The sequence below is a fragment of the Ochotona curzoniae genome, unplaced genomic scaffold (genome assembly GCF_017591425.1).
Source record: "Ochotona curzoniae isolate NIBS_2020 unplaced genomic scaffold, NIBS_Ocur_1.0 patch58, whole genome shotgun sequence".
In the NCBI taxonomy this organism is placed as follows: domain Eukaryota; kingdom Metazoa; phylum Chordata; class Mammalia; order Lagomorpha; family Ochotonidae; genus Ochotona; species Ochotona curzoniae.
The window spans coordinates 196,147-215,302 of record NW_024467037.1 but is presented as its reverse complement, the minus strand read 5'-3'; the positions used below and the strand labels follow the sequence as shown (position 1 = coordinate 215,302).

The following is a 19,156-nucleotide window of genomic DNA, read 5'->3' as shown; positions in this document are numbered from 1 at the left end:
CACAACACTAGCCTCTAAAGTTGTAATTTTTCATTCTACGTTCTCATTCTTCTGAAAATGTTTTTATATCAATGCAAGATGGAATCTGTTTTTTGCAATTGAAGAGGAAACAAATGATGGGGCTGGTGTTTTAGCTAGTGCTTAAAATGCCAGTTAGAATGCCTGAGTTCCATGTTAGAGTACCTGGGTTTAATACCTGCCTCCAGTTTCCATTGCAACTCTTGGGAAGCAACAATAAATGACCCAAGAAGTTGGGGCCCTACCACTGATATGGAAGACATGGTTGGAGTTCTCAACTCCCAACTTCATCTTGATCTGCTTCTCTCTGTCTCTCTTGATTTGTTCAGTCCTTTCTGTATTCCATTATTTTTATCCAAGAGCAATTTCTGTTATGCACTTTGGGCCATAAATTAGCTTTACTACTAAATAATGAATAGTTTGAATTAGCTTCAGATATAAAGTATTTCCTAACAAGTCAAAGAAGGTAGAAAATCTAAACATCAATTTTCTCATTTTACATATACTTCTTGGACAATCTTCTGCTCTGATTCCCTTCATCTCTGTGTTTTCCATTTGCTCTAGTATTCTATTTATATCTCTCTCAAGAATCTAAGTTTTGACCTCAGAGGTATTGGAACATTTCTTGAATGGGAATAAGAAATCCTTGATGCCTCCTTGCTTTTGGCTGTGTTTTTTCTTTTGTCATTCATCTTCACAGTCTACGTTCATTTCTAGTCTAAGTTTCCCCTAAATCCTAATTCATGCAACAGTCATTCTCATTGTGCATTTTACTTTTATTGATTATTAACCTCTGTGCCTCCTTAGCTTCCTTTTCTTTTGCTATGTCACAGTTTTTCTTTCTTTTCCTGTCATTGCTCTTAAACTTCATCAGTCTGATATAGCACAGTTTCTTTGGTTGCTGTTTTTCTCCAGTAACAGTTGTGTATTTTAATGTCCCCAGTGTTACACCTTAATTGTTTAGTTTATCTGGTTTTTATTTTAACCTGATTTAAAATAATGTAAATATAATGTGATGACTGTGAAGAGCAGTGGATAACTAGAGAACAGTTCTGAATCTTATCATGGCTATGGCTCAAGACTCTCCCAGAAAGATCATGTTGCTAGCCTTTTCCTCTTACTGAAGGGCTTTGAAACAATCTAAACGTTTAAGTCTTTTTTTTCTTTAAACGGTTTGACCTTTGGTATTTAGTTGGTAGTGTACTGTTCAGTAAGACACAAAGTATTTAGAATTAAGGCAGTACAAAAGAAGTAAACTATGGTTCCTTTGCTCACAAGATATATTATCTGTATGAATATATGGTTCATAAACATTATTAAATTTATTCTTTTAAATTAAAATAATTGATTTTTATGCAAGTTATCTAAATTTGTGTAGATTTTTCAGTATGCTTAATCCTTATGTGGCTGACAGCAAATTATTGAGTCTTGATTAGACATTTTAAGTAATTTCTAAAATAGTATGAGCTAGGAATTAAAAAACAGGTTGGACTTTAATTTCAGAAATATTAAACTTGGAGAGAATTTGTCGTGTATATACATTTTCAGTGTGACACTTTTTTCCTTTTTTTTTTTTTAAGCAACCTGTCACATAACAGGCGTATGCCAAAAATTGGCCCTTACCCAGATTATTCTTCTTCCTCATACATTGAGGACTCTATCCATCACACTGACAGCATTGTGAAGAATATTTCCTCTGAGCATTCGATGTCCAGCACACCTTTGACGATAGGGGAGAAGAACCGAAATTCAATTAACTATGAACGGCAGCAAGCACAAGCTCGAATCCCCAGCCCTGAAACCAGTGTCACCAGCCTGTCCACCAATACGACGACCACAAACACCACTGGTCTCACTCCAAGTACTGGTATGACTACTATTTCTGAGATGCCATACCCAGAGGAAACCAATCTTCATGCCACAAATGTTGTACAGTCAATCGGGCCAACCCCTGTCTGCTTACAGCTGACAGAAGAAGACTTGGAGACCAACAAGCTAGACCCAAAAGAAGTTGATAAGAACCTCAAAGAAAGCTCTGATGAGAATCTCATGGAACATTCTCTTAAACAGTTCAGTGGGCCAGACCCATTAAGCAGTACCAGTTCTAGCTTGCTTTACCCACTCATAAAGCTTGCAGTAGAAGTGACTGGACAGCAGGACTTCACACAAGCTGCAAATGGCCAAGCATGTCTAATTCCTGATGTTCCACCTGCTCAGATTTATCCTCTCCCCAAGCAACAGAATCTTCCTAAGAGGCCTACTAGTTTGCCTTTGAACACCAAAAATTCAACAAAGGAACCCCGGCTAAAATTTGGCAGCAAGCACAAATCAAACTTGAAACAAGTAGAAACTGGGGTTGCCAAAATGAACACAATCAATGCAGCAGAACCTCATGTGGTGACAGTTACTATGAATGGTGTGGCGGGAAGAAGCCACAATGTTAATTCCCATGCTGCCACAACACAGTATGCCAATGGAACAGTACCATCTGGCCAGACAACCAACATAGGGGCACATAGGGCCCAAGAAATGCTGCAGAATCAGTTTACCAGTGAAGACACCAGACTGAATATTAATTCCAGTCCTGATGAGCACGAGCCTTTACTACGACGAGAGCAGCAGGCTGGCCAGGATGAAGGTGTTCTGGATCGCCTGGTGGACAGGAGGGAACGGCCATTAGAAGGTGGCCGAACTAATTCCAATAACAATAACAGCAATCCGGGTCCAGAACAAGATGTTCTTATACAAAGTGTTCCAAGCACAGTTACAGATCCTGGGCCATCAAAACCCAGAAGAGCACAGAGGCCTAATTCTCTGGATCTTTCAGCCACAAATATCCTGGATGGCAGCAGTATGCAGAGTAAGTGCAGACATCCTGTGTGTCTTTACTTAGGATCAGATTGTGTTTTCAATTAGCAACTATTTACCTTTACCATTTTTGAAAAATAAACCATTTGGCTGGGCCTTAGAAGTAATTACAGCACTTTTAAGAAAAATGCAATTAGAATTTTATCATGAAAGAATTAAATCAATATTAATAGTTATCAGAAAACTTAATATGTGCATTATATGCCTGCTGTTTTATAATACAGCTCTCACACTTGGAATGAATAGTTGAGATTAAGTACTGAATCAGTTTGAGACTCAAAATAGTAGCATGCTAGTGTAACTTGAGATAGCTTGTGAATATTAACATCTATTATATCTGCATTTAGCTTTTATTAAATTAGCCTTAATAAGTCTAGAAGACCAGAGGAATTTCAAAAACAAAGTTTCTATAAAGAAACTACAAAGTTGTGCTCAGTTTCTTAGTGGGAGAGTTACATGTTGAGTCTCTCATACCTATAGCATTGTGCTATGGGCTCTTAGCAACATAAACAAAGTGATGTTTGATTTCTGTCCCTAAGAGAGTTACAATACAGGAAAATCAAGCCTCCCCAAATCTGTAACAGTCATCATTACATAAAAGTCTCTATGTTATATAGTACATAGGAGAGAAAGTTAGGTTGTTTGGTTGTCAAGGACTTACAAGATGACCTGAAGAGAGGGGCTTTGCTTGAGTGGCTTGTATTGTGGACTAGTAGTTAACTTACTCCTATTACAAGGCTTTGTATGAAAAGAAGGAATTACTAGAAAATTTGTACTATAATATTGCTGTCTTACCCTCCCATAAAAATATTGTATGTATTTAAAGTTTGATTCACTGCTAGCTGGAATGATTCAATACATTTTACCAAAATAAGTTTTCTACCAAAACCAAAGGATTTGAAAGTATAGTTGGAAGCTTAGAATTTTCTCCAGTGATTTTTATCTTTTGAATTTTTTTTCTGTCTCTTTCTTGACCCTGTGGAATAATTCAATAAGTTATGAAAATATTTGTCTTAAAGAATCTCAAAGCTTTTCACTGCCTACATAAAAGATAAACAAATTCTAAAGAAAAATCTCAAAAATAAGGTGGTTGTTGCCAAGAAAAAAACATTGCCTGTTTTCGTGACTTTAAGAAACATCCATGAACACTTTGATTTGATCTGTTTGTGAGTTGCAGCCCTAACCCTTTACTTTTCACCAGTTTCTTCAGAAATCATTCATTTTTCTGTGCTTTTGTTTTCATAGGTGAGTCAACACAAGATGGCAAATCAGGATCTGGTGAAAAGATCAAGAAACGTGTGAAAACTCCCTATTCGCTGAAGCGGTGGCGTCCCTCCACCTGGGTCATCTCCACTGAACCACTGGACTGTGAGGTCAACAACAATGGCAACGACAGGGCAGTTCATTCCAAATCCAGCACTGCTGTTTACCTTGCAGAGGGAGGCACTGCCACAACCATGGTGTCTAAAGATATAGGAATGAACTGTCTGTGAAATGTTCTCAAGCCTACGGAGTGAAATTATTTTTTTGCATCATTTAAACATGCAGAAGATATTTAAAAAAAAAAAACTGCTTTGTCCCCTTGTCAGTACCCCCTTCCTGATCCTGCAACCAGGACTTGCTTTAAATAGATTTCAGCTATGCAGAAAAATTTAGCTTATGCTTCCATATTTTTTAATTTTGTTTTTTTTTAATTTTTGCACTTTTGTTTAGTCTTGCTAAAGTTATATTTGTCTGTTATGACCACAGAATTATATGTGTGTGTATCAAAAGTGGTCTCAAAATATTTTTTTAAGAAAAAAAAAGCAAAAACAACATATTGCTGATAATCAGTTTGGACCAGTGTCTAGAGGTCATTAAAACAGAAGCAAATTAAGACAGGTTTGACTGCAGTGGTGTCTGATATTCATGTTTTATTTCTGGGCACAAGCTAGTCTGTGTGTTGATATGTTCCTGAACATACTCTCTGTTGGATGTTCTTTTCTCTTGTGTTTTGTTTGAATGTGCAATAGTCTGTAGGCCACAAATAAGCTTTCTTGTAAGCTCTCTTCCCAATGGGTTACACATTCTTCCATAAGATGAACGCCTTTCTTCCCCATCTCCCATACTTTTTGTGGGTCAGTTCTTGACAGTGAATTTTGCACAGGAGAAAGCGTTATTTCTTGCTTTCTCTCTCCTTAGCATGGAGAATGCAGAAATATAATTTCAAAGGGCTCGAAAAAAGGAACTACAAAAATCTAATTTGAAAATGCCATTTCTTTTTACCTTCCAAATTCTAAGCTTTTTTTTTTTTTTTTTAATATTTGGTTCTGGTTTTAGAAGTGTGTAAGAGCATAGAACAAAATATAGGAAATAAACTATCAGTCTTATTTTCCATTTTATTTTATTTATATATATATATGTTCATGTTCCATATTCATTTTTATCCAAAAACAAAGCTGTACTGATAAAATTTTTTAATAGGTTGATGGTTAAAGCAGTGTAGTATTACAGCTGTCTGAATAGGCCATCTTTGACTCAAATAAAATTACATTTCTTGTTTATTATCATTTCTGAAGTAGTTCCTAGTATTCATCCTGCAGTATCTTTTATGATGTTCCTAAGACAAAGTGACTTTGTCGGAAGATGACTCCTCTTCCCATGACCTAAAACACTGTGGAAAAACCACTCAACTGGCCCGCCAGATCTCCCCGGGAGAAAGCATCGCTGCCAAACCTGCCCTGATCCAGCAGAGTGAGACTTGACTTTTCTAAGTTCTGTGTTTCTTTGCTAATCTTGTTTTCATAATTTCTCCTTTGTGCCAGTTCTTCACATGACCTTTGATATGTGAAGAACACTTATTTATATTAGAGGACACTTTTTAGTGATAACATGTCCTTGAAATCATATTGTTTTTAAAAGCTTTGTTTTGCTTCTTTCATTGTTAATCATCTTCTCCAAAACAACCTCAGCATGCTTTTTTAAAAAAAATAATAAAGCACTTTTTCTCAAATAAGGCTTCTTTCCTAAACTCTAAGCACAAATTATTTTCTGTCAGTTTGCAAATATGATCATCTCACTTTTTTTCTCAGAATACTTACTAGACATTTTTTTGATGAGAGATTTCTTGGGAAGGAAAAAAAAGTTAGCAGTAAGACACACACTCCCAAATTCTTGATTTAGATTTTTGTATCATGAGTAATGTTTTCTCACTCATTTTGCTGTGACTTTACCAGTAAGGTAAATTTCCAGCTATTCCTAAATTTCCTAGTTTATTGTTCTAAAAATGCTTCCTTTACGTGCTGCCTTCTATTATCTTATGAATTAGTGTATGATAGCACTTTTTATTTATCCAGCTGGATTGCTGAACATGGTTCTCAATCATTATAATTAAGATTATTTTACTAATGCCCTGGATTTCCATCTTTTATGTTTTATTACCGTTCTCTTGATTCATATCCTCACTATATTCTTGCCATGTGCTTCTTCTCATATAATTATCATTTTTTATCTATATAATAAATTGTTTGCTTCTTCCTCCAGTAAATATTCACCTAGTTCTCTCTTTTTAAGATGTCTTTCAAATGCATTTCACGATACACTTTTCAAGGCTTTACAGGACAACTTTGAATCAAAATAAATTGTTCTTTCTCCAGTTTGCAGCATTTGAGGTCTAACTGATCTTTTCCTGCCAGAAGCATTAGGTTACATGTTATGCTGTATTTTGTATTTGGGCCAGTTGATTGTAAGTTTTCCACCATTTTAACATGTTTCATAATATAATGCTTTAAAAATTAATATACCGGATTAGAAAACCTGTGTAGTTTCCAGTTTTATGCAAACATATTTAAAACAAATAATTTGCCTTCCCCAGTTTTTGAAAGTAGACCCTGAAAAATGGGAAAAGTAAAAAATTATTGATAATCTTAATTAATACACATAAGACTTTTAAAGTGTTATGTGCAAGCAAAATCGCTTTAATGACTTGAATTACTCACATGCTAACTTTATTCATCTGAAAACAAATATTTCCAAAAGTGATATCTAACCACTAATCATAAAATTTTACATATAAAAAAGCATTTGATTTTTTCTGAATAAAAAGCTAGTCAGCTAAAAATTCTGAAATTAATGTCACTGGGTAGTAAACTTCATATAGCCAACTTTAAAATAGGTCACCAAAGACTAATATTAGTTTCTTAACAAAATCCTAATTAAGTACATTTCGATCACTGAACAGGTTTAATTTGCATTATGTTTTGAAAACAATTATAGTTAATTCTAAAAACTTTTTATAAATGCATAATTGGAAAAGAACACTTTATGTAGAAAGTTGTAGGAAGGTACATATTGAATGCTTGGTTATGCATGTGCTATTTCTTTCAGCCATATGGGAGTTACAGCTAATTCTCTCAGTTTATAAATTATTAAGAGAGGCTAAGTTACTTGCCAAGGGCTACATCTAGTAATAAACAAACCTGGGATTTTAATCTAGATGCACCCTTTTCCACATTTTTTTATCCACCCTACACTGCCGACATACTGCGTGATAGGATGGATGTGTGATGTACTGGCATTCTGTAAGCGATTCAGTCATGCATTACCACAGTTGTATTTGGTATGTAAGCCAAACCAGATACCTTAATGATATTTTAAGTTAGGCAAACATAAGATGTGTGCTGTACTTACTGTTACTTGAGATACAATTACTAAATCAAGACAAAATTGAGTCCTACATTTATCATCATAGCCCTTAAAATCATCTCACTTCATTCCTCTAACATTTTTATATTGCAAAAATGAAGGTAAAATAAGTCTTAAGGGAGAAGGGAAGATAGCTTTTAGAAATAGAAACTTTTTTTTTCCTGATTTGATTCCATACTAGAGTCAGAGGAATAAACATTAAATTGCATTCTCATCCATCCTTGACTCAATTTTCAAATTTTTGTTTTAGTAATTTTAGAAAATGTACTAACCCAGAAATGTAGGATGCAGGAAAGACATGGATAATGTCCATTTTCCAAAGCATTTTAGTGTAGCTTCCTTACATGTACCCACTTGTTCCAGAAAACGTACATTCGTTTTTAATGTAAACATAATTAGGAAGAAACATAAGTGTTTCAGTGGAAATTATTTAAAAATTTAGCAGATATTTTTACAGTGTTTTTTTACTTTGGCTCTAATGCCAGCTGCAGTACCTAGTTGGCTATAGCATATCTCCCTCTTGAAAAGTTTTTCAATGTTTTTTTGAACTTATGGACATGAATATTTCATTGGAGACCATTAGCTCCTAATCCTTGATATTACATTATAGTTCTATACAACATTTTATAAATTTATGTTGAACTTAGTGCCAGTTATAAGCAGGTTATTATGTAGCTATTCATGGATTGCTTTATGTAATATTTTCTCTTCCCAGATAACTCCTTAAAGTTAGAATTGGTTCACACATGTTAGTTGATTATCTAGACCAGTCATTCTCAGAATTGTGTGACTCCCTTACACTGCAGGAGTCTCTTGCAGAGTGGGATATTTATAAAGATCTGTGCAATTTACTGACAGTGCACTCTTCAGCAAAATTGCATTTTAACTTTTAGCTACAAACTATGCAAAATTTTACCCAAAACGATCTTTCATTCTTAAGTAAATCTGGCAAATCATTGTTTGAGACAGTTATACAAAAGTTAGTATCAGAAGAAGCCATTTTTACAAGTTTCAAGGTCAAAAAGAAAACACAGGGTACTCTAGTGTGCCTATCCATTACTTTCCTTAAATCACCTCATGGTTTATGACTTAACCTGCACTGCTCCTCAGTTATCTGACTTGCAGTCTTGTGTGTCAGGAAGTTTTCATATTTGTTCTGTTCCTATTACCTAGTAGGAAAAAAGGGGAATCATTGTCCCTGTCTGTCATTCTTCAGGGTTCTTGGCTAACGTCTGAGTCTCAGTTCTACAGAGAAAAACACTTTAGTTCCTTCCATCTTTTTCTTCCCAGTCCTATTTTAATGGCTTTATTTATATTTAAGAAAACTTAAAAATATGTTATATTCATTATTCCAGTTAAGTAATAGTTCAATAGTTTGATAGAATTGAGAGTTAAGATGTTATTGTTTGACCTTGGATTCAGCTATCAAACTACCGGCAAGCAGCATTTAATTTTTGTATTATCTAACATTTTCTATTAAATTGTTGAGTTTTATGATAATGAAAAAGTCATGCACACAGGATTGTACATCATCACCATTAGAAATTTTAACCTATATTGCAGGAGCTTAGTGTTATGATTGAGCCACAATGTCTTACATATTTCTTTGTAACCAATATTAACACTAAATGCAAGATTAATTATCAAAAGCAAGCTGTATAATAAAGAAAAATTATCTATGAACAATTTTGTAGACCACTTTTGAAATACTTACTGTTTGCAACATAGCCTGGACTAGAACAACTTTAAGTTTTCAGTGACTGTTAAAAGTTGAATGTCCACATAAAGAGAAGTTAGAAGTTTGGATCATCACAGATGCTTTTGAAAGGAAATATTTCAGAGGAATTTATGCTGTATGACAAAATTACACCCCAAATAAACCTATGATATCTTAAAAATTCTAATTCTTTTTTACTATGATGTTAGTATTACTATTGAACATTGTAAACATGCTCATTCATTTTTAAAACTTAATTTGAAATGCAAGTGCGAATTTAGATAGAAGGACTCTTTAGAACTAAATCACATAAACAGGGCATCCAGTTTATGATGAAATTTTAAAGCAGACTATTAAATTTAAAGCTACAGCTTGATTCTTCTCTCCCCCAAATTTTAAAGCACCACATGTGAAGTTTTTTCCATTTTATGTATACTTTGAGATTTCAGAAACATCTTAATGTTTTATATTCACTCTATAGATACAATGTTACTTAAAAACTCAGGGCCCCTTTCATCTCTTAGTGCGTTGAAAAAGTTCAACTGAGAGCAGTTAGATCTGGTTGAAATTTTTAAGTGTTGGTTGCACAGTTCATTTAGTGTTTCATCTTACGATTTTACTTAATTCACATAGACATAATATCAGATTTCATTCATCATAATAGCTTGCCAAGTTCTTATAATTACTGAATATAGGGAATGACTCAACTAATTGGTTACATGTTGCAGCAAATTTAGGCCTTAGAGTTACAGCACTCACTTGAAACCATTTTGCTTAAATAATTATACATGATGGGACAAATCATTTTATTTTGTTTTTTAGTAAGAGGACTTAAGCTAGTTTCATGTGAAGTAAAATTTTCTCAAGAAATCATTGATAAAACTTTTTCTAAAAGTAAATTATTAAGTTTATAGCTTCAGGAATGGCTTGGATGATTTTGAGAAGGTGATGTATGGTATGGTAAGCCAAATAGAATTTTTCTTTGAGTAAGACAAGTTCAAGCTCTAAATTGGTATGCTGTATATTTAGAATTCTAGTGTTGAAGTTATTTGTAAACAGTGTGTCGCAGGCGCTCTACCAATCCTCTAAAATGTTAAAGAAACATTTTAAAACAAGTTTATTGGTAAGAAAAACTAAATTACTAAAAGATGCAATTCAAAGATAGGTCCCACTTTAACATTAAATTGTTTGACTTGTGTGACTTTTCTTTTTCTGGTCACATTTATTTATTTAAGCAATTTTTATATGCCTTTATTGTTTTGTTTCCATAGAGATTATATTGTGTAAGTGTTTGTATAAGCTGGAATCATTTTTAGTTTTCTGTTGATAAGTTTTCAAATGAAGATACATGAATAAATGTAAAATACACTAAGCTTTAGGGTGTTGTGGTAGCTGAAACATGGAGTTTTGTAGCTGCTATGCTTTTTCTGAATGGACAGGAGAAACATAAGCTGCAGAGTATTCATTTCTGAGGGTGCTTTTCTGGAGAAAGAAAGGCTGAAAAATATTGGCACTTCCTCAGAACCCTCTTTGTTGTTAACGGGTATCTTTTGTTGGTGTGTTTTGCTCTTACATTTCAGATAGACTATCATATATAAATTTATGAAAAATTACTTTCAGTTACTTTGCTTTTGTATAATCCATCTGAGACCTTGCTATGCTGTGTAAGTTGTGTTTGATGGATCAGTGTGAGTATGAAATAAATTTCTTTTGTATTATCTATGGATGCCACTATGAAAGCTGACATTAAGCCACTAAAGAGTTTTCTATGAATAAGTGTAAGTAAATGCTTTGATATATATAAACCGAAATAAAAAGATTGTATTGATACAGAGACATTGGAGAAGGAGCCTATAAGACAGTTCTTTAGGTTTAAAAACAAAAAGGCTTGCTGTAAAATGGTGACTATTCCATTTATTAAAGATCATATTAATGATGACAATTAATTGTAGTTTTTTACTTTATTAGATAACCAGAAACTGAGTACTAGTAGGAGATTTTAAGTCTTTTGTTCTAAGAATAATAACTTCTAATTACTTTCTTTAGAAGGAGAGAAGCAAGGCTAACTTCTAATTACTTTCATAACTCAGTATAAAATCAACTAAAATTATTAGTTGCTACTTCTGATCCCCTACTATATACCAGGCCCTTTGTCGGTTATTTCACATACATTGTAGATAATTCTCACATTGTGGGATATAATATAATAATACAATTAGCAGTGTAAAATATGTATTGATATCCCCCTTTTATAAGAAACTGAGAGTCAGGAAAATTAAACACTTTGCCCAAAACTATAGAAGTAGCAAGTGGTGAGATTCTATCACATATTCCATTTTGCTTGATCTATGCAGCTTTCATTCACTGTGGCAAAGGAAACTAAATGAAAATGTTTTAGTAATGAACTAGGTAGCTGGAAACAAGTGAAGTAATATATTTTTGCATGTATTTCTTATTTGAGAGACATACTCTGATCCACTGATGACTCCCAAATGCCCACAACAGCAGGGGCTGTTTGGGATAGGCCAAAGCGAGGAGCGAGGTACTCAGTCCTGGTCATGCCGTGGGCAGCAAGCATCCCAGTAACTGATCCATCTGCCTGCTGCTTCCCAGGTGCGTATGAACAGGTAGCTACAATGGAGAAGAGATCCCGGACTTAAATGTAGGCACTCCCAAATGACCTGCAGTTGTCTCTCATGGTGCTTTAACTGCTGGGCCAAATGCTTGTCCCCATGAAGCAATTTAGGGTAGCAAATATTGTGTGCTTCTCATCAACTTTTTATTAGCTCAATGTATCCATAACGTGGTACATGGATTTATGAAGGTGACACATTCTTGACTCCAGATTAATTCAGCATGTTAGCTAAGTATCTTAAAGTGAGATTGTGGGACAATCCGTGGAAAAATATTTAATAGGGTGCTGGGCTCTTTATTCCTAGATACCAAGGGAACTTTCACTAGAGCCTTTCACAGGATCTACTGTCACCTTAAACCCTACTTATTTTAGGAATAGTAGACTTGAGGTACCTTTTTTGTTTTGACTTGCATGCCTAACGTTACAATCTGTTATAATTGCAGTTCTCAACAGAGCACACTATATAATACTCCAGGTGGTACCTAGTACCTTAGAGGACATGTGGTTATATGGGGGAAACACAATAATGACTTACACAAGCAGTTCACTCATTTATCCATGCCTCCCCTTTTCCCAGTCTATCATCTTCTCTGCAAAGGACTGACTGAAGCCAATAATTTACCCTCTCCTTTATTCAACAAAGTTTTTTCAGATTAAAGGCCACATTGTCCTAATGCATCAATAAGCAGTTAATTGTATATGCTCAATATGTGTTGAAAGCCAAGGAAGACTTCAGCTGTGAGAATGATGGTTGATTAGGCCTTAAAAGGATGGGTGGGATTTGGTAAGAAAGATTTAAAACAGTATTTGAACTGAGCAAGGTTAAATAAACTGGAAATAAAACAGACCTAGTAAATATCCAACAGATAGCTGGAATCTGAAAGCTGGATCCAGGTTTTGGAACCTGCTGTCAAAGATGATAGACCAGAAGAGAAGCCAAGTGGAGACGTTTGGGCTGATAGGTGAGTAGAATGTTATGTAGGTAAGTGATTAGACTGTGGGTTTGAGGACAACTGCAAGTAAAATGCAATTACCATACGGACTGCTGTCCCTTTTATGGGACGGACATCCCCAAAAATCTTTTTTTAAACACCCATTGTATAGGGGCTGTCACTGTGGCTCAACAGGGCAAGCCTTCGCCTTCATGGATCGGCGTCCCATGTGGGCACTGGTTTGTGTCTCAACTGCTTCACTTCCCATCCAGCTCTCTGCTTATGTCTGGAAAAGCAGTGGAGATGGCCCAAAGCCTTGGGACCTTACGCCCATATGGGAGTGAAACAGCAGATGGAAGATCTTTCTGTTTTTCCTTCTATCTGTAAATCTTTCTAATAAAGGTAATTAAATCATTTTTTAAAAGAAAAGCACCCAGTGTGTGGCAGAAACTAAAAGAAACAGCTTACTCTTTAGTTGCTCACTGGATTTGGAGAAAATTACAGAAATACGTTAAAAGTGTGGGTGTGAAACTCCAGACTCCTGTGGAGACATATGGCAAGACTAGTTAATCAAGTCTTGTTGAATCAGAGGCATAAGCCCGTTTGAGATAACTTTTGTAACTGCCTTAAAGTATGAGAAGGAGCTAACTAGTCAGGAGGTGAGCAAAGATCCCCATGCAGAGTTGCAGCATCCACAAAGCCCTGGAAACCCAAGAATGGAGGCTATCTGGGTAAGAGGACATTCAGTAGGAAAAGGTTTGGGAATGTCAACTGGAAGGATGTAGAGAGAGCTATCATACTTTGCTAGGAGTTAGACCTACCTTGGAAATCAACAAATTTAAGCAAAAACTTGCGGAACAACTCTATTGGTAAGAGAATGGATTGTGAGACAGGGAGTCAGATGTAGTAATATGTAAATCCGTGTGGCCCTGGCAAGAGGTATGTGAGCTTGAAGCAGAATTAAATAAGTGATGGTGGAGAAGAGGAAGCACATGGGGTGAGGGTTAAAGAGACCTAATAAACCGTTAAGACAAGCATTAGGTAAGTCAAACTTCCAGGTTCCTTTTTTGGCAAGGGAGTGATAAACCCCCAGAGAAGTTAAAAAAAATCTCAGAAACTGGGCAGCTGACAGAGGATCCTGCCTTTATAAAGAGTAGTTTTAACATTCTGTCCTGTTAAATCATGTGTTCAAATTTTTTATTTCAAAATTATGTGCAAATGCTTTTTTCATCTGTTCTCTCTGTAGTAATTGATCAAGTACAGACTTTCCAGAATAAGTAGCAGAAAGTCATTTTAATGTTTGAATTAATACCACATTAGGTTAACTTGTGTTGAGCTAAGATTTTTCGTTTTGTTTTGCTTATTAGAAATTTCATTTATTTGAAAGAGTTATAGAGACATTAAGAGAAGGCTTTCATTCACTGCTGTAATCCCCAAGTGGCCATAGTAGCCTGAGCTGAGCCATGAGCTTCGTCTAGGTCTCCCACATGGGTGACAGGGGGCCAAGCACTTGGGCCACCTTTAGCTGCTTTTCCCAAACAATAAACAGGGAGCTAGATTAGAAATGAAGAAGCCAGGACTTGAACTGGTACCTTTATGGGTGGCTAAAGTCCTCACCTTGCATGTACCAGGTTCATGTTCCAGCTGTTCCACTTCCTATACAGCTCCCTGCTTGTGGCCTGGGAAAGCAGTAGAAGCCAACCCAAAGCCTTGGGACCCTGCACCTGTGTGGGATACCTGGAAGAAGCTCCTGGCTCCTGGCATTAGATCAGCTCAGCTCCAGCCATTGCAGTCACTTGGGGAATGAATCAATGAATGGAAGATCTTGATGAACCTTCTTTCTGTAAAATTTGCCTTTCAATAAAAATAAATGAATCTTAAAAAAAAAAAAAAAACAGGTTGGCTTCAAGAATAGCAACAACAAAATGTCCTAAAATTGTGGGTGGTGAAAAGATGAGACTGTTGAATTGATTTCAATGTCATACAGGACCTTAGAACCACCCACTTTTTAATATTTTGTTTTTAAGTAAATAATTGTATTAAACTGGCTTATCTATAGCACTTGTTGATGTTCTTTAGTACTCACATCCTCTCACTTGCAGGTAAGTTGGATGGAAATTCAAAACTGGGGTTGGTGTTGTATCACAGTGGGTTAAGTTGCCACGTGGGTCACCGGCATCCCATATGAGTGCCAGTTCAAGACCCGGCTGTTCTTTTTTCCCATCAATCTCACTGTTAAAGTGCCTGGGAAACAACGTAAAATAGCCTGAGGACTTGGATCCCTGCCATCCACATGGGAGACCCAAAAGGAGTCACAGGCTCCTGGTTTCAGACTGGCCCAGCCCTGACTGCTGCTGCCACTCAGGACTAAATTGGCCGAAGCTCTGCCTCTTTGTCTTTTCCTTTCTAACTCTTCCTTTCAAATAAATAAGTAGATCTTTCAAGAAAAACTACTGTATCTTCTCATAGTTCCCACTTCTCCTTAGCTGAGTGAGTTTTTTAAAATATATTTTTATTTTGAATTCTGAATTATGTTGTAAAATTTCATGTAGGCTGGGATTCCCGCCCCCCAAAACTCCCATTCCTAACAGATTTTCCCCATTTTACTACAATGGTGTAGTCCTTCATAAGGAATCATAATTCTATCAGTCTCTTAAGTGTACCCCGACATTGTTGGTACAGACAATGTCAGACAGTCCAGCATCCCATTGTCTACACATGTCCAACAGTTTCATTGGGAATCCATCTTTTGTCTGGATGCAGGGATGCATGTTCCATTATTCCCCCACATCTGTATATGATAGACCCCAGTACTCCATCACTATACATTTCCATAATTGAGAAGCCATGAAACAAGGTCAACAACTGGTATGAGTTAGAACAGCCACAACAACAACATCAACAACAAATTACAGCACCATGAAAAAAAACACCACTGAGTAACCAACACATGAGTGACAAAAAGGAAACACAAAAGTCTCTTGGGAAAAATGATGCCACCATGTAATCCATGAGCCAGTGATGAATTTGACAAGAGAAAAGGAATTATTTGGAATAAACAAAACAAATTTAAAAAAACATCAAAACACATGGGATACAGCCAAAAAAGCAAACAACTAAAATATAGTATGGATCCGATTATCGAAGTTACACTTTCCATGCTGGTTTCCTTATCTAAGAGAGAACATATGGTATTTGTTCTTTTGTGACTGACTCATTTCGCTGAGCATGATGGTCTCTAGTTGGGACCACCTAGTTGTAAATGGTATAATTTCATTCTTAATAGCTGAATAATGTTGCATGGAGTAGATGTACCACAGTTTCTTTAACCACTCTTCTTTGGACACACATCTGGATTGTTTCCATGTCTTTGCTATTATAGATTGTGCTGCTGCAAATATAGGATTACAGATCCCCTTCTCATATGCAGATTTCACTTCTATTGGGTATATTCCTAGGAGCAGGATAGCTGGGTCATATGGCAGGTTTATATGGAATTCTCCAAGCACTGAGTGAGTTTTAAAACTGTTATCCATAAGTAATTAATATTCCTTTTAAAATTTTTTCCCTGCTTCAAACTATCTTGTTCACTGATTTTATCAGGTCACCAGATTCAAGTTCCTTAAGCTGAAATTCCAAGTTGTCTACCACGCAGAAGCCATACCACCTTCCATCTTCACAGTTTACAGCTACTTACTGGACGTCATTCTTTCGATTGGAAGAAACTTACCTGCTAGTCACCCAGTAAGTTATTCTGTGGGTTTTGTGATGTATCTTCGGCATTCAAAATGGGCAAAATGATGGGCACTGAAGAAATGTGTGGGTGAGCTATATTATAAACAGGCATACCAAGAACTTTAAATAAACGAGTACCATTAGCACCCACCACCTACACACCGCACCAGAAAGAATGTGAGTATATGATTTTGAAAACTAGGTCCTTCAGTTGAACACTTTTTGTATTTCGGTTTTTTGGATTTGTTTTGTTTTTTTAAAATTCCTTTTTCAAGTAATGATAGTAAAACCGCAAAGCATTGCTCTTGGCTCTTCTACAGCTAGTCTGTGCTCCACTCTAGCCACGAGGTGGCGCTCCTGTTTCAGGTTCTATGGCTGACGGCCGCTCCCTTTTCATGGACTGCTGTCGACTTTGCCTAGCCGTCTTGAGGTATTGTGAATACTCTGAAGGACAGGTTCTGACATTTAAAACATCTAGCGCTTTTTGGGGGGGGTGAGAAGATTTGAGTTGGGCAGAAAGTCTCTCCATGACAGCATAAATATCAAAGCCATCCTTAATGACCTCATGACCCTATATTTTAGCCTGCAATAAAATGTATAGTTTCTGAGACACTGACAAGAAGTACCTAATAATCCAGTGTTATTCAGACATCTTAATGGAACCCTAACATTTGGCAAAATTCTGCCAAAGGTCAGATGAGTCCCGTGAAGGCATTCTATTTTTAATTTTTATTTATCTACTCTTTTAAATATTTATTATAGAAGGGGGAGAGACAGCTACAGGCTTACTCCTCAAATGGCCACAATGGTTGGGGCTGGGCCACGCTGCAGCTGGGAGCCAGGAACAGAATCCAGTTCTTCCCCTTGGGTAGTGGGGATCCAACGACTTGAGGTGTCAGCTGCCTTCCAGGGCGTGCATTAGCAGAACCCAGAATTGGAAGCCAGAATGAGAGTCAGAACTGAAACCCACGTACTTCAGTATGGGATGCAGGCATACCGGCTGGCAACTTAACCTCTTAGCCAAATATCCGGCCTTATGAAGGCATTTTTAGAAAAGATTTATTTTCCTCCAAGTCTCCCAAGTGGGTGCAGGGTCTCAAGATTTTGAGCTATCCTTGACTGCCTTCCCAGGCCACGAGCAGGGAGCTGGATGGGAAGCAGAGCTGCCGGGATTAGAACCAGCTCCCATATGGGATCCCAGCGCTTTCAAGGCAAGGACTTTAGCCACTAAGCCACAGCTTTGGCCCTTATGAAGACATTTTAAAAGCAAATTCAGATTTGAGATTTTAAGATTAATCATTTTTCTTGAAAGAGTTACAACGAAAGAGAATGAATTAGAGAAGAAAAGGCAGAATAAAAAGAGGAGATGGATCTAATTGCTGGCATGCTCCCCAGGTGGCCACAATAGCCAACACTGGGCCAGAGGAAGGTTAGAAGTCAGGAGCTTCCTGTGGGTCACCCACACGGGTGGCAGAGGCCAAGACAGTTGGATTGTCTGTTTCTTTTCCCAGCCCATCAAGCAGGGAGCTGGATTGGAAACCGAGCAGCCAGAGCACAAACTGGCACTCAAATGGGATGCCAGTGTCACAGAACAACTGCAGTAAGGAAGGCCACAGTGCCACCTGGGTTTTAGATTATAAAAATATCATTGGCTTTGACCTTCTTGATATTTAATGTTTCTAGGAAAGCATTTCTGATCATTTTTCTCTCTCCTGATCACTTTTTACCTATTGACAGAAACAGGCTCTGTGAAAAGGTCGATATAGTTTGTTCAGGGCAGAATATGAATGACCTAGGCGTGGGAGACACAAGCTCAGTGATGTTTAATGAATTCTGGGGAGTATTCCAAGGTGGTCAAATTCTATTCAGAGTTTATGTATTCCATGAGAGTAAATTTATTGTTTTTGGTCACAGAGTGATCATACACTGGCTTGGCTAGAAAAGGGAAGCTTTTTTTTTTTAAATTTTTATCACAAAGTCAAATATACAGAGAGGAGGGGAGACAGAGAGGGAGATCTCCCGTCCGATGATTCATTCCCCAATTCCTGATTCACTCCCCAGGTGAGTACAATGGCCGGTGCTACACCGATACAAAGACAAGGTCCAAGAACTTCTTCCGGGTCTCCCACATGGGTGCATGATCCCAAGGCTTTGGGCCATCCTTGACTGCAGGCGGCTGGATGGGAAGTGGAGCTGCTGGGATTAGAACCGGTACCCATATGGGATCCCAACGTGTTCAAGGCTAGGACTTTAGCCCCTAGGCCATGGCACCAGGCCCACAAAGGGAAGCTTTAAAGTGGAGGTCCATTTCTCCCAAGTTTGAAATTACTTTCTTTAGAATGTGACTGGTTTTAGTAACCTCCAAAAGGGGTATTGAGAAGAAGTTACTGAAAAGATCATTAACCGATTAATTTTAAGAAGAGCATATCTGGGTGTAGAGAAGGAATGTATTAAAAAAAAGAAGGGAGTATCATACAAGACTGTTGCAGATGGCCAGGACATCTGCATGCATATCACCCAGGATGGATTGACACCTGTCTTTATTAGGGACAGTTTGGTTCTAGTGCC

The 19,156-nt window shown here is 36.9% G+C and overlaps 1 protein-coding gene across 1 annotated transcript in view; it reads left to right on the top strand.

Moving 5' to 3' along the window:
• LOC121168118 (bone morphogenetic protein receptor type-2-like) overlaps window positions 1-11,222 on the top strand; it is a 111,899-nt gene extending 100,677 nt beyond the window's left edge. Inside the window, exons 12-13 of the mRNA XM_040997908.1 lie at window positions 1,599-2,877; window positions 4,128-11,222. Coding sequence (XP_040853842.1) covers window positions 1,599-2,877; window positions 4,128-4,379 — 1,531 coding nt within the window. The 3' untranslated portion in view covers window positions 4,380-11,222. The remainder of the gene's footprint in view (window positions 1-1,598; window positions 2,878-4,127) is intronic.
• The last annotated feature ends 7,934 nt before the right edge of the window (window positions 11,223-19,156 follow it).